At 45.8% G+C, this 13161-nt stretch overlaps 1 protein-coding gene across 1 annotated transcript; it reads left to right on the top strand.

Moving 5' to 3' along the window:
- Positions 1-2075: 2075 nt before the first annotated feature.
- Positions 2076-12678, top strand: LOC141111758 (uncharacterized). The gene is made up of 3 exons (XM_073603897.1): positions 2076-2160; positions 2471-4768; positions 11595-12678. Exons 1-3 carry the CDS (start codon positions 2076-2078, stop codon positions 11873-11875), a joined length of 2664 nt encoding a protein of 887 aa, XP_073459998.1. The 3' UTR covers positions 11876-12678.
- Positions 12679-13161: the final 483 nt, after the last annotated feature.

The raw sequence follows: 13161 nt of genomic DNA, 5'->3' as shown, positions 1-13161 counted from the left end.
GCTCCTGTGAGTCCTCCCATCCCGCCTCCCATCATCACCGGTGTTCTGACGAGAAAGGCCCCCCCCATCGGATAGTGTCCGCCCTGAACTGAGCAGGCGCAGTGCTTGCGCAGTACGGAGGACAAAGGAGACGCCGAAAGTCTCTGTGTAGAGCTGATGAACAGCTGTTAATCTTCAGAGACTTTCGGCGTCTCCTTTGTCCTCCAAACTGCGCAAGTGCTGCGCTTGCGCACTACAGGGTGGACACTATCAGATGGAGGACAAGACACCCGGCCTCTCAGTGTGTGTCGTCACGCCGGGCCGGGCGAAACCACGAAGCGCCTGTCAGGGGAGAAGTCAGAGTATCTCCACTGACAGGGAAGGCAAGTGAAGGGCTGACATGTTGGCTTGTGCCCGAGCGCACTTGGCACATCGTTGCAACTGCAGCAATTAGCAGCTGGTGTGTACAATCGCACACACAATTTCCAGCCAGTTTTTAGAAGCCCACTTCACCTGTGCCCCCCTCCCTGCAGTAAACTGTTTACGCCCAGGGCATCTGCCCCTGCCTTGTACCGGCCCTGGTTGCAAGTATGCAAATGCCATGTGAGAGAAATAACCTGTTAATATGACAATTTTGTGAAGAAAAAAAAAAATCTTCATTTTGCAAAGAATTGTGAAAATACAACTTCAAAAAAACTCACCATGCCTCTTACTAAATACCTTGGAATGTCTAATTTCCAAAAAGGGTCATTTGGGGGGTATTTGTACTTTCCTGGCTTGTTAGGGCCTCAAGAAATAGGCCGTCAGTACATCAGGTGTAATCAAATTTCAGTGTTTGGCACCATAGCTTGTAGACTCTATAACCTTCACAAAGACCAAATAATATACACCGATTTGGGTTATTTTTACCAAAGATATGTAGCAATATAAATTTTGGTCAAAATTTATGAAGAAAAATCACTAATTTGCAAAAGTGTATAACAGAAATGAAGAAAAATTCATTTTTTTTTACAAAATGTTCGGTCTTTTTTTATTTGTATTGCAAAAAAGAAAAACCCCAGTGGTGATTAAACTCCACCAAAAGAAAGCTCTATTTGTGTGCAAAAAAGGACAAAAATTTCATATGGGTGCAGTGTTGCATGACTGAATAATTGTCATTCAAAATGTGAGAGCACTGGAAGCTGAAAATTGGCCTGGTTAGGAAGGGGGTTTAAGTGCCCAGTGAGCAAGTGGTTAATTTGTTGAAGGTAAAAACCAGAGATGTTTGAAATAAACATAGAGAGGTCTAGAAGAGATTCAGGCCCATCTTGATGTATGTGATCTTTTGTATTTAGCGATATCCTGATCAGTGATTGAGCTCAGGCAGCTGTCAAAGGAAGCAGCCAATCATAGGTAGCAGAGGCATTCCCTGCCTGGCAGTATGCCCCCTGCAGGCCCCTAATCCTGATCAACACCTCCCCCTCTTTATTATTCATATTGCTCTGTGCAAAAAAAACTCTTTCCTGGTGCCCTCATGGCAGCATATGCATGGTTGGTTGCTCCACCCCTGGCCAACCCACAGGACCATTATAACTCTATAAAAGAGAGCGAGGCCCGCCCCCAATAGCGGGATGGATTGTGAGGATTATACACAGGGTTTACCGGGCAAGTGGGCTTCCTGTTCCTCAGGAAGTGAATGCGCACTCGACGAGGGATTTCATCTTCATGGGCAGCCTTGGTAAAGGTCCCCCCTGAGATAATCTGCAAAGCAGCAAGTTGGTCCTCGTTCTCCACGTTTTATGGCTCACTACAGCCTAGATCCAGCTAGTCTCACCTCCCGGGATCTTGGGAGGAGGACCTTACGATTTTCTGTTTCGTAATAGTCAATTAAAAATTCTGTTTTCTTCAGCATTCCCTCCCTGGTAGCAAGTTATTTACCATACGTATGCTGCCATGAAGGCACCAGGAAAATGGAAAATTGAATGTTTACCTTTCCGTAATTTTCCTTTTCTGGTGCCTTCATGGCAGCATATTCCCCTCCCTTGTTCAATTCTTGTGGCTGAATTGAGTTTAGTTACGAGAATGAGGGGGGTGTCACTCTCTTTTATAGAGTTATAATGGTCCTGTGGGTTGGCCGGGGGTGGAGCAACCAACCATGCGTATGCTGCCCTGAAGGCACCAGGAAAGGAAAATTACGGAAAGGTAAGTGCTCAATTTTCCATTTTATCTGAATTTAAAATACAATAAAGTGACTGGCATCTATTTATTCTGAACATCCAAAGAAAAGGACCACACCGGGGATGAAGGCATCAGGGACTTTACACTCAACAAATGGACTTCGCGAATTCAATAAATATTTGTAAATGTTGGAGAGATGAAGGTCAATACGCATATTTATTAAAGATCAGTACAAATATCACTACAAAATCATATTCTAGAGGTGTCCTACCTTTTAATCATTATTTATTTATTTAGTGTTTATTTTTGAATCCTGTGTGTCTTTCTGTTCTAGAAAGAAGACCATCTTTAAAAGGAACAGCAATACAGCTTACTGCATGTGCGCTAGCATATGCCATTGGGGTATTGTGGTATGTAATAGTAGCTGGAAAAAAGTCTAGAAAAAAGGGTAAAGAAAAGGCTAAAGAAAAGACTGAAGAAAAGGCTGAAGAAAAGGCCGCAAAACAGGCTAAAATAGAGGCTTTAATAAAGGCGAAAGCAGAGGCTGAAGAAAAGGCGAAAGCAGAGGCTGAAGAAAAGGCTAAAGCAGAGGCTGAAGAAAAGGCTAAAATAGTGGCTTTAAAAAAGGCTAAAGCAGAGGCTGAAAAACAGGCTAAAATAGTGGCTGAACTAAAGGCTAAAATAGTGGATTTAGAGGCTGAAGAAAAGGCTAGAGCAGAGGCTGAAGAAAAGGCTAGAGCAGAGGTTGAAGAAAAGGCTAAAGCAGAGGCTGAAAAACAGGCCAAAATAGTGGCTGAACTAAAGGCTAAAATAGTGGATTTAGAGGCTAAAGAAAAGGCTAAAGCAGAGGCTGAAAAACAGGCTAAAATAGTGGCTTTAAAAAAGGCTAAAGCAGAGGCTGAAGAAAAGGCTAGAGCAGAGGCCGAAGAAAAGACTAAAGCAGAGGCCAAAGAAAAGACTAAAGCAGAGGCTGAAGAAAAGACTAAAGCAGAGGCTGAAAAACAGACTAAAATAGTGGCTGAACTAAAGGCTAAAATAGTGGATTTCGAGGCTAAAGAAAAGGCTAGAGCAGAGGCTGAAGGAAAGGCTAAAGCAGAGGCTGAAAAACAGGCTAAAATAGTGGCTGAACTAAACACTAAAATAGTGGATTTAGAGGGTAAAGAAAAGGCTAAAGCAGAGGCTGAAAAACAGGCTAAAATAGTGGCTGAACTAAAGGCTAAAATAGTGGATTTAGAGGGTAAAGAAAAGGCTAAAGCAGAGGCTGAAGGAAAGGCTAAAGCAGAGGCTGAAAAACAGGCTAAAATAGTGGCTGAACTAAAGGCTAAAATAGTGGATTTAGAGGGTAAAGAAAAGGCTAAAGCAGAGGCTGAAGGAAAGGCTAAAGCAGAGGCTGAAAAACAGGCTAAAGCAGAGGCTGAAAAACAGACTAAAATAGTGGCTGAACTAAAGGCTAAAATAGTGGATTTAGAGGCTAAAGAAAAGGCTAAAGCAGAGGCTGAAGGAAAGGCTAAAGCAGAGGCTGAAAAACAGGCTAAAATAGTGGCTGAACTAAAGGCTAAAATAGTGGATTTAGAGGCTAAAGAAAAGGCTAAAGCAGAGGCTGAAAAACAGGCTAAAGCAGAGGCTGAAAAACAGGCCAAAGCAGAGGCTGAAAAACAGACTAAAATAGTGGCTGAACTAAAGGCTAAAATAGTGGATTTAGAGGCTAAAGAAAAGGCTAAAGCAGAGGCTGAAAAACAGGCTAAAGCAGAGGCTGAAAAACAGGCCAAAGCAGAGGCTGAAAAACAGACTAAAATAGTGGCTGAACTAAAGGCTAAAATAGTGGATTTAGAGGCTAAAGAAAAGGCTAAAGCAGAGGCTGAAAAACAGGCTAAAGCAGAGGCTGAAAAACAGGCCAAAGCAGAGGCTGAAAAACAGACTAAAATAGTGGCTGAACTAAAGGCTAAAATAGTGGATTTAGAGGGTAAAGAAAAGGCTAAAGCAGAGGCTGAAAAACAGGCTAAAGCAGAGGCTGAAAAACAGACTAAAATAGTGGCTGAGCTAAAGGCTAAGGCTGAAAAACAGGCTAACATAGTGGCTGAACTAAAGGCTAAAATAGTGGATTTAGAGGGTAAAGAAAAGGCTAAAGCAGAGGCTGAAGGAAAGGCTAAAGCAGAGGCTGAAAAACAGGCCAAAGCAGAGGCTGAAAAACAGACTAAAATAGTGGCTGAACTAAAGGCTAAAATAGTGGATTTAGAGGCTAAAGAAAAGGCTAAAGCAGAGGCTGAAAAACAGGCTAAAGCAGAGGCTGAAAAACAGGCCAAAGCAGAGGCTGAAAAACAGACTAAAATAGTGGCTGAACTAAAGGCTAAAATAGTGGATTTAGAGGCTAAAGAAAAGGCTAAAGCAGAGGCTAAAGGAAAGGCTAAAGCAGAGGCTGAAAAACAGACTAAAATAGTGGCTGAACTAAAGGCTAAAATAGTGGATTTAGAGGCTAAAGAAAAGGCTAAAGCAGAGGCTGAAGGAAAGGCTAAAGCAGAGGCTGAAAAACAGGCTAAAATAGTGGCTTCAAAAAAGGCGAACGCAGCGGCTGAAGAAAAAGCTAAAGCATTGGCTAAAAGAAGAGCTGGAAGAGCAGTTGAAGAAACCGCAGGTAATATGCTTATTCTGATGTTTGTTTTGCTCAGTGCGAAAATGTATTATTTTATTTGTAGCAGCAGGGCCGGAAGGGGCAGATGCCCTGGGTGATACAGTTTACTGCAGGGGGGGGGGGGGGTACAGGTGAAGTAGGCTTCTAAAAACTGGCTGGAAATTGTGTGTGCGATTGTACACACCAGCCGCTAATAGCTGCAGTTGCAACGATGTGCCGAGTGCACTCCTGCACCCGGCACAAGCCAACGTGTCAGCCCTTTATTTGCCTTCCCTGCCAGTGGAGATACTCGGACTCCCCCCCTGACAGGCGCTTTGTTGTTTCGGCCGGCCCGGCATGACGTCACTCACTGAGAGGCCGGGTGTCTTGTCCCCCATAGGATAGTGTTCGCCCTGTGATTGTGCAGGCGCAGCGTTTGCGCAGTACGGAGGACAAAGGAGTTGCCGAAGGTCTCCGAAGATTAACAGCTGTTCATCAGCTCTACACAGAGACTTTCGCCGTCTCCTTTGTCCTCCCTACTGCGCAAGCGCTGCGCCTGCGCTGTACAGGGCCGACACTATCCGATGGGGGGGGAGAGCCCTTTCTCGTCAGAACACCGGTGATGATGGGAGGCGGGATGGGAGGACTCACAGGAGCATCATAGAGTGCTTCTGGTGCCGTGACCAAGAGGAACGGAGGAGGAGGAACTAAACACTGAATGACTGCAGTGTGTATCGCACAAGTAAGCAGATGATTGCAGCTTAATTAACTCTGTAGATTTGGGGGGGTTGGAGGTGGCTGAGGGGAGGTTAATTACCAATGGTATTACATTTCAGTAATATACAGCACGGAGGGGGGTTAAATGTATTGCCATTGGTCACTGATGCATTACAAATCGTAGTAAAAAACGCAATGGGAGGGGTCCTGATGACCAGTATCATTGGTCAATTCAGGTAACAGGCTACCGGCTCACCTAATAGGGTGGTGTTCCTTGTCAGAACAGGAGAAGTAGTCAAAACAAAAGGGGAGTGGGAATAGGACCCAAGGTGTCCTTACCTTCCGTGAAGGAAAAGGAACAAACTGCGGTTTACCTGATATAACTTTATTAGAACAATTAGTAGAAAAACATTTTAATCATTGAAAGGAAAGCATAAACAATAGGAGATTGCATAAGGTAAAAACTGACAATTTCTGGATGTAGCACTGTCTATCATAGAGATAATATGTAAAAAAAAAATGCAGCACGCTGTGATGCAAGCATGCGACCTGAGTCAAGGAGAAACAATAGATCCACAACAACTGTTAGTCATTCAGCACCATGTTTCCATGACTGATTCAAGCTCCCCATACTCTCTATGGTCGCTCCCTGCAGGAAGGTCAAATCTGTCTGACGAATAAAGAAATAATCTAACCTCGAGTAGCGGTTATGTGGGGGTGAGAAAAACATGAAGTCTTTCCCCTGAGGCTATAACGTTCGCCATGTTTCGTGAAGTGCAAGGGAGGCAAGGGTAAGCTTGATCTGGCGTAACGCAGAAAATGGGATTGAAGCGGTACCTGAGGCGGTATCAAGGAGTGGGTCTAGTGCCATATTAAAGTCCCCCCCCCCCAAAATCAATGGGCCCGTCTGAAACAGGGTGAGTTGTAGGAGGACTTCTTTAGGAAGGTCACCTGCTTGGAGTTGGGGCAATAAATGTTTGCCAAGGTCACCGGTCTATTCTTTCAGGTTCCTTTTAGAAAGATAAATCTGCCTTCTGGGTCAATGACTTTATCAATTATGTGGAATGGGAATGATTTAGCAAGCACTATAGAAACCCTTTCGCTTTAGAATCGCGGCAGGACGCATGATAGACCTCCAGGAATCGGCTATTGAATAAGCGAGGGGTGGATCCTGATTTAAAATGAGTTTTTTGCAAAAATATCACTTGAGCTCTGGCGATGGGCCTCAGCAAGAATACTGCTAAGGCTACTAAGGCCCTTAGCGTTCAAAGAATAGACTTTGAGAGATAAGGGAGCCAATGTTTGCATTGCAGAAGGCATGTTTGGTAAGCAAAGGTGCTGTTCTTCCCCCCCGGGGAAGGGGTCTATAGGAAGGGGAGAAAAGGGTGCAGGCAAGAGAGAACCAGGGTAAAGAGACAGATAGAAAGGCTAGAAATAGATAAAGAGAGAAAAAGGGGAATTAAAGATAACGCAAGAAAGCAGGAGTATAGGTTAAGCCCACTCTGTACAGGCACTTAGGATTCGTCAGTAACCCAAGAGAGGCTTAACCCTATGGCCAGCGAGCTCTCCCCTATATGGGGCTCGCTAGAAAAGGACCGGAGGTAATACCAGTCCAGCTGAGTTACCTAGTATGAGCAAGGGTGACAGGCACAAGTCATGTGGGGTAATGCCGGCTAGTTTCAAGGGGGATACCTGCCTCCCTGAGGTGGGGAAGAAACCTAACACCTAAGGAGTATGTGCACTTCCTGCCAACCAAAGATCCATGAGAGTGAGGATGGAGAACAACGAAAAACCTTGGCTTTGCTGGGTGGAGTGGTACAGCGAGGGCCCCCCCCCCCCGCACCAGGTGAGAAGGGCCCACTCCGGTCTCCACTCCCCCCAATCAACCAGAGAGCCCCGACGGGTCAGGTGCAGCACCCTATAACACCATGCTATCCAGCAGTATATGTTTACTTACATTGTGGTCTAACAAGATAGAGAGATATCATTACAAACTATTATCATTTAATACTCTTAACCATTTCAACCTTCTAGCAATGCGACGGCCTCCAGGTAGACCCACTCAGGATGCTAGGATCCCCGAGCTCCAGACCACCAAGTTCCCGGTGGATCTAATAGTCAGGGGCCCTCGTTTCCCCCTGGTACCTCGTATCTGTTTCTGTTGCAACAAGTACTCGCATAGAGAAGGATATATAGCTCTGTATTTTCCTTCAATATGAGGCCCCCTATAGCCTGTAAAGGCTCGTGTGAACAGGGTAAGGGTCACCCCCTACCCCAGGACCTCTGGTCCATCTTTCCCGCAGCCATAGTTTGGCATGGATGTCTGGGATAGAGTTTACCGACTCCAGGGTTATCCGTAAGCTATCAAAGTGTCATATCAGGGAGTGAAGTAATACATAACAATAAAACAAAAAGAACAAAACAAAAACAAAAACTCCCACACCATACAGAATTGACAAAACTATGTTTGTCCCTTAGCCCCAGGGCCCATAGGAGTGGTATCCTGCGCGATTTTCCAAGCGGTCATTATTCATTTTGCAAAAACAAACTGATGAGTTTAAGTCTTCACCCTACCCCAAATAATGTCTCAAAACCGAACATCAGGTGGAGGGTGGGAGAGGTGGCTGGGACGGGGGTGACACCAAGGGTAAAGTATCCATTACAGCAGACTTTGACAATGTCCAGTAGCCAGAAAATCAGAGGTTTGTTCATCTTGTCATGCAATGACTGCCCACATGCAGCCTGGAGAGTCAGTGTGCCAAGGGGGAGGAAGAACACGCCTCTTCCTATAACTCGACTACCACCTTGTGCGGAGGAGATCTCCTTGCAATGGGACCTGAACCGGGAAGGATACAAGAGTTGTATCAGTACCTGGGAGGCGGTCGCCTGCCTCTGTCTAGTGCCGGTTCAAGGAACTTTGGTAGAATCACCAGTTTCATACTCTGTTAGCAGAACTGCATGAATAAGTTTATGTTAGCTCCTGGTGCATATAAGAGAGGACACTTTACTCATTGGCGATGTAATGGGCATCACCGTGCTCGTGAAAGAACTTGAGCTGGTGTCAGGAAATACTGCATCAGTCAATCGCAAGGTGAAAACCATCAGTGTACAGTTAGAGTCCAGCTTACCTTGCAGGATAAATTAAGAGGCAAACCTAGGGACAGGAACAAACAGCAGTACAACTCAACCTTTCGAATCCTGTGCACTCAGTTGTCAGTTTTGCGTCTCGCAGACGATGGGGAAACGCGTGGGCTTTCGTCGGTTTCCATGTCCCCTCTGCATCTCGGTGGTGAGTTGGCTGAGTGTCTGCGGCGACGTGGTCTGCTCCTCTGCGACCGTGGAGTATCTCCAGGCTGGGTAGGGATCCAGGGCTCAGGCTGCAGAAAGGCTCCGTACCAGTATGGGACGGGGACCACTGGAATTCCTAAGGTATCGCAGAAAAGTCGCAAGTCAGCTGGTGTTCTCAGTTGGGCCATGTGATTGCCATTTGTCGCTTGGAGGCAGAATGGGAACTTCCATCGATATGGATTGTGTCTCTCTCTCATAAGGCTTGTAGTAGAGGGCGGAGATCCCTCCTGTGTTGCAGGGTGATGGCGGACAAATCCTGGAACAGCTGGATACGTGCCCCCTCATGTTCCAGGTGTATATGGTTGCGGGCCAGGCGCAGGATCTCTTCTTTCTGGGTGAAACTGACCAGGCAGCATATAGCATCTCTGGGTGGGTCTGTGTCCCTGCCCCTTGGCCTCAGTGCGCTGTGGCATCTCTCCATCTCGACAGGCGCATCTGGTGGTCTGCCCAAAAGGGTGTTAAAAATGGCCCAGACCACCGCTTGTAACTGGGGGCCCTCTACAGACTCAGGGATCCCCCTAACACGGAGATTGCACCTGCGACTCCTATTGTCGAGATCTTCCATATGTCTGTGCCTGTCGATAAGGTGTTGTCCCTGTGCACTGACTGCTCGCTGTACCTGGTGTATGGCTGCACCATGTGTCATGGCGGTCGACTCCACATGTTCCACCCATGAGTTCATTGCTTTATTCTCTGTTTTGAGGTCCGCCACTGCTGCCGTTAGAGCACTCTTGATATCCAGGGCCACACTCTGGAGATCTGCCAGGCATAAGAAAGGGGAGGATCGTGATGAGGATGCGCCCCTCGGAGACACTGCGGGGTTATCAGCCGCGGCCGCACTGCTGGTGTAACTACAGTCCACGGCTGGAGATGTGGCCTGTGTTTCTGTGTGCTGAGTCCGGAACATCGCCGGAATGTTCCTACTCAGCTGGGTTGCTGGGTCCAGCTGTGAGCGGGTGGCAGAGCTACTCCTGCCCGTCATCTTGCGGCTTGTAGGGTGAGGTATTGCAGGCGCTGAGGGCTTTCTTACGATCTGGGATGGCGGAGATCTCTCTCTAGGCAGCCATCTCACTCTGGTGCTAGGCCACGCCCCCGTCCAGACCTTTCTTAAAATAATCTACTGAGATGGCCAGAACCACCTATGGAGGGAGTCTATTCCACATTTTCACAGCTCTTACTGTGAAGAAACCTTTCCATATTTGGCGATAAAATCTCTTTTCCTCTAGATGTAAAGAGTGCCCCCTTGTCCTCTGTGATGACCTTAAAGTGAATAACTCAACACCAAGTTCACTATATGGACCCTTTATATATTTGTACATTATGAATTGACTTTGCTGGGCAATGGGAGGCCAGTGTAGGGATTGGCAGAGAGTGGGTGGGAGACAATGAGCAGTTGGTAATGTAGAGGAGTCTGGCAGCATGAAAGACTGAAGAAGGGATAGCCTATGGAGAGGGATTATCATGGTGGTTTCATTAGTTAAAAAGAGGTGAATATTAGAGATGTTATGAAGGTAACGTCTACAAGCTTTTGACGATTAGATTTGGGGCCTGAAAAAGACAAGTCCAGGATTACACCTAGTACCTGGCACCTTTGATTTTTAGACAAAATATATAACAAATAATTCTGCGCTACCCAAACAGCAAGCAGCTAACACAGCCAGTAGGATATAAGCAGAAACCAATATGAAGAGCAATAGATTCCTCAATGCACATGTCACAAAAGAGGACATAAAAAGTATATAAAAAGATCGAAAAGTCCTAAAAGTCCTCAAGGAATGTGTCTTGCAAAGTGATAGTGGTCCTCGATATGTATATGACTTCATATTGCACGTATCCATAGACAAAGAAAAAGATGATTCGAAGGTACACCACCACCAACAATAAGAAGGCTTACCGGAACCTTTGGACCCAATAAAACCTACGTTCAATTGGGTCAAACAAGCTTTGGTCATCAACGGCTGATGAACTTCCGTGGGAGGTGGAAGAAGATCCAAAGATGGTGTATGAAACGGTGCAAGCCTCAGGGGTGATGTCCTCAGTAAAGGTGGTTACGATGGATGGGGAAAAACCAAGAAAGGCCATATAGTGTAATCCCGTATGGAAAAAGTATGACAAATTTATTGTAGAGGAATTACACTCACATGTAAATAGATAAAACCAGTGCTGTACAGATAAAAATGGTGGCAGTGAGGTCCTATCCGACGCATTTCGTCTCCTTGGACATCGTCTGGGGGCCCGAAAAGGACAAATCCAGGATTACACCTAGTACCTGGCACCTTTGATTTTGGAACCACTTTAATTCTGTCAGTAAAAAAATGTGCTTTGTCAGTTAAAGTGGTTGTAAACCTCAGACATGAAATATGAACACTTCTGACAAGTTTTCCTGACACCAAGAGAAACAAAGGTGACAGGGGAAGGGAGATCCAGCTGATTGGCAGCCTCAGCTCTGTTCCTGTGGGCTGTGTGAAGGGAGGTCTGTTCCCTCCAATCAGCTCTCAGAGCTCTCCTTACTTAGCACTGCAGTGTGAAACATAAGATCCTGCCCCATTTTCCGAACTCTCAGACAAGCTGTATAAATTCTGCACTTTCAAATGATGTAGAGAAGAGAAGACCGCAGATAAACAGGTACAACTTATGTAGGGAGATTTGTTTCATCTCTGTGTATGTGTAACGGGTTTACAAACACTTTAATGTTTCTGCCTTTCTGAGAAAAAATTGTGGGGAATTTAAATTTGTAAAGTGCATTTTGAGTGGTGTTAATGTCATTCTGTTTGTTCACCTGTAGGATTGGGGGATTTTGAAAGCTTTATGCGCAACGCTCCAATCCCGCCCATCGATGAGATCCTTAAGGAGCTGCCAACTGAGGAACTGGAACATCTGATAGAAGATCCCCGCACCTACATTCATAACATTGTCCAGAAAAATGCTGCTGCTGACTGTTTCAAACCGTATGACATGAAAAACCCTGACTTAGTAAAGATGGCGGAAGAAATGATTGCATCTTATGTGACTAAGGAAATCATTAGAAGTTCTGCCTGTAGGGCACCATATGGACCTGGCCATTAGCACTTCTGTGTGGCAGCTCTGGGGTCCTGGGTTTGCTTCTCAGCCAGAACACTATCTGCACAGACGTTGTATGTTCTCCCTGTGCCTGTGTGGGTTTCCTCCTTGTACTCCAGTTTCCTCCCACACTGCAAAGACATGCTGGTAAGTTAATTGTCTCCTGTCTAAATTGTTCCTAGTATATGAATGTGAGTTGGGCACCTCAGATTGTATGTTCCTTGGGGGTGGGAAGTGATGTGAATGTACAATGTGTAAAGTTCAGCATAAAAACTGACAACACTATATAAATGTCTGCAGTAAATAATTTTTTTTGATCATTATTCAATTTGCAGATCTTCATCAATATATAATATATATCTGGACAACAAGCACAACCTAGCCAAACTATTCCAGTCCCCCAAAAACTATTCCTTTAGGCCCCCATTTACACTTCATGTTTCCAGAAAGCGCAACAAGACACACAGGAAATTAGCATTTTGAGGCATGTTTTGGAAATGCACAAAAAACACACTGCAAATGCATGAAAAACGCACGTTTTGCTAGCGGTATCATTAATTGTTTACAGCACCTGAAAACGCAGTTAGCAGGCGTGCATTTGCCGCACTACAAATGTGCCAAACTGTAAGTTGGAAAAAAAAAAAACGCATGATACTCCACGCAGCTGCAGGGGAGAGGAGGAAACACCAACAACAGATGTCATAGGAGCCTACGGGTGATATCACGGCTCCCAGGCCATTGCAACCGTTGTTGAGCGCACTTCCCTCTCCCTTGTGGCTGCTGCTGGCTGGTGCAGGGGATCATGTGACCGGACCAGAGCGAGTTGAAAATAGATAAGTATATGGATCAGGTTAGTCAGCATAGATGTTGGGGAGGTTCCTCTCCCCTCCGCAGCTGCTGTCACATTTTAAAGCCAGGGGGGCGAAAAACATTGAGGTCAACCTGGGTGGCTGAGCCACTTTGTTTACTTTGGCAGTGGGGACCCCAAGATGAACTGGGGATCCCATTACTTCCCTCATGCCACATCTTCCAGTCTCTGTTGCTGAAGTAAACATAGGGGCGGGCTCACCCGTGTGATGTCATTGACCATATATGGACATGTCTATATATGTCAGTGTTTACTTCAGCAGTGGGGGCCAGGCGAGTGTGAAGAAGGAGACGGGCTTGCATCACTGAATGACAATGGATGTACAGCAGGAGACAATTCAACATTTTCTTTTAACCACTTCAACTCCAGAAGATTTACGCCCCCCCCCCTCATGACTAGGCCATTTTTTGCGATACAGCACTGC

This window comes from Aquarana catesbeiana, linkage group LG11 (assembly GCF_042186555.1).
Source record: "Aquarana catesbeiana isolate 2022-GZ linkage group LG11, ASM4218655v1, whole genome shotgun sequence".
Taxonomy (NCBI): Eukaryota; Metazoa; Chordata; class Amphibia; order Anura; family Ranidae; genus Aquarana; species Aquarana catesbeiana.
Note: the sequence above shows the minus strand (reverse complement) of the source record. Positions and strands in the feature narration are given on the sequence as shown.

Coding starts and splice junctions, on each gene's coding strand:
- LOC141111758 (XM_073603897.1), top strand. CDS start 2,076: ATGGTCCTGTGGGTTGGCCGGGGGTGGAGCAACCAACCATGCGTATGC. Junction 2,161..2,470: donor GAAAGGAAAATTACGGAAAG/GTAAGTGCTCAA, acceptor TTTCTGTTCTAG/AAAGAAGACCATCTTTAAAA. Junction 4,769..11,594: donor AGCAGTTGAAGAAACCGCAG/GTAATATGCTTA, acceptor GTTCACCTGTAG/GATTGGGGGATTTTGAAAGC.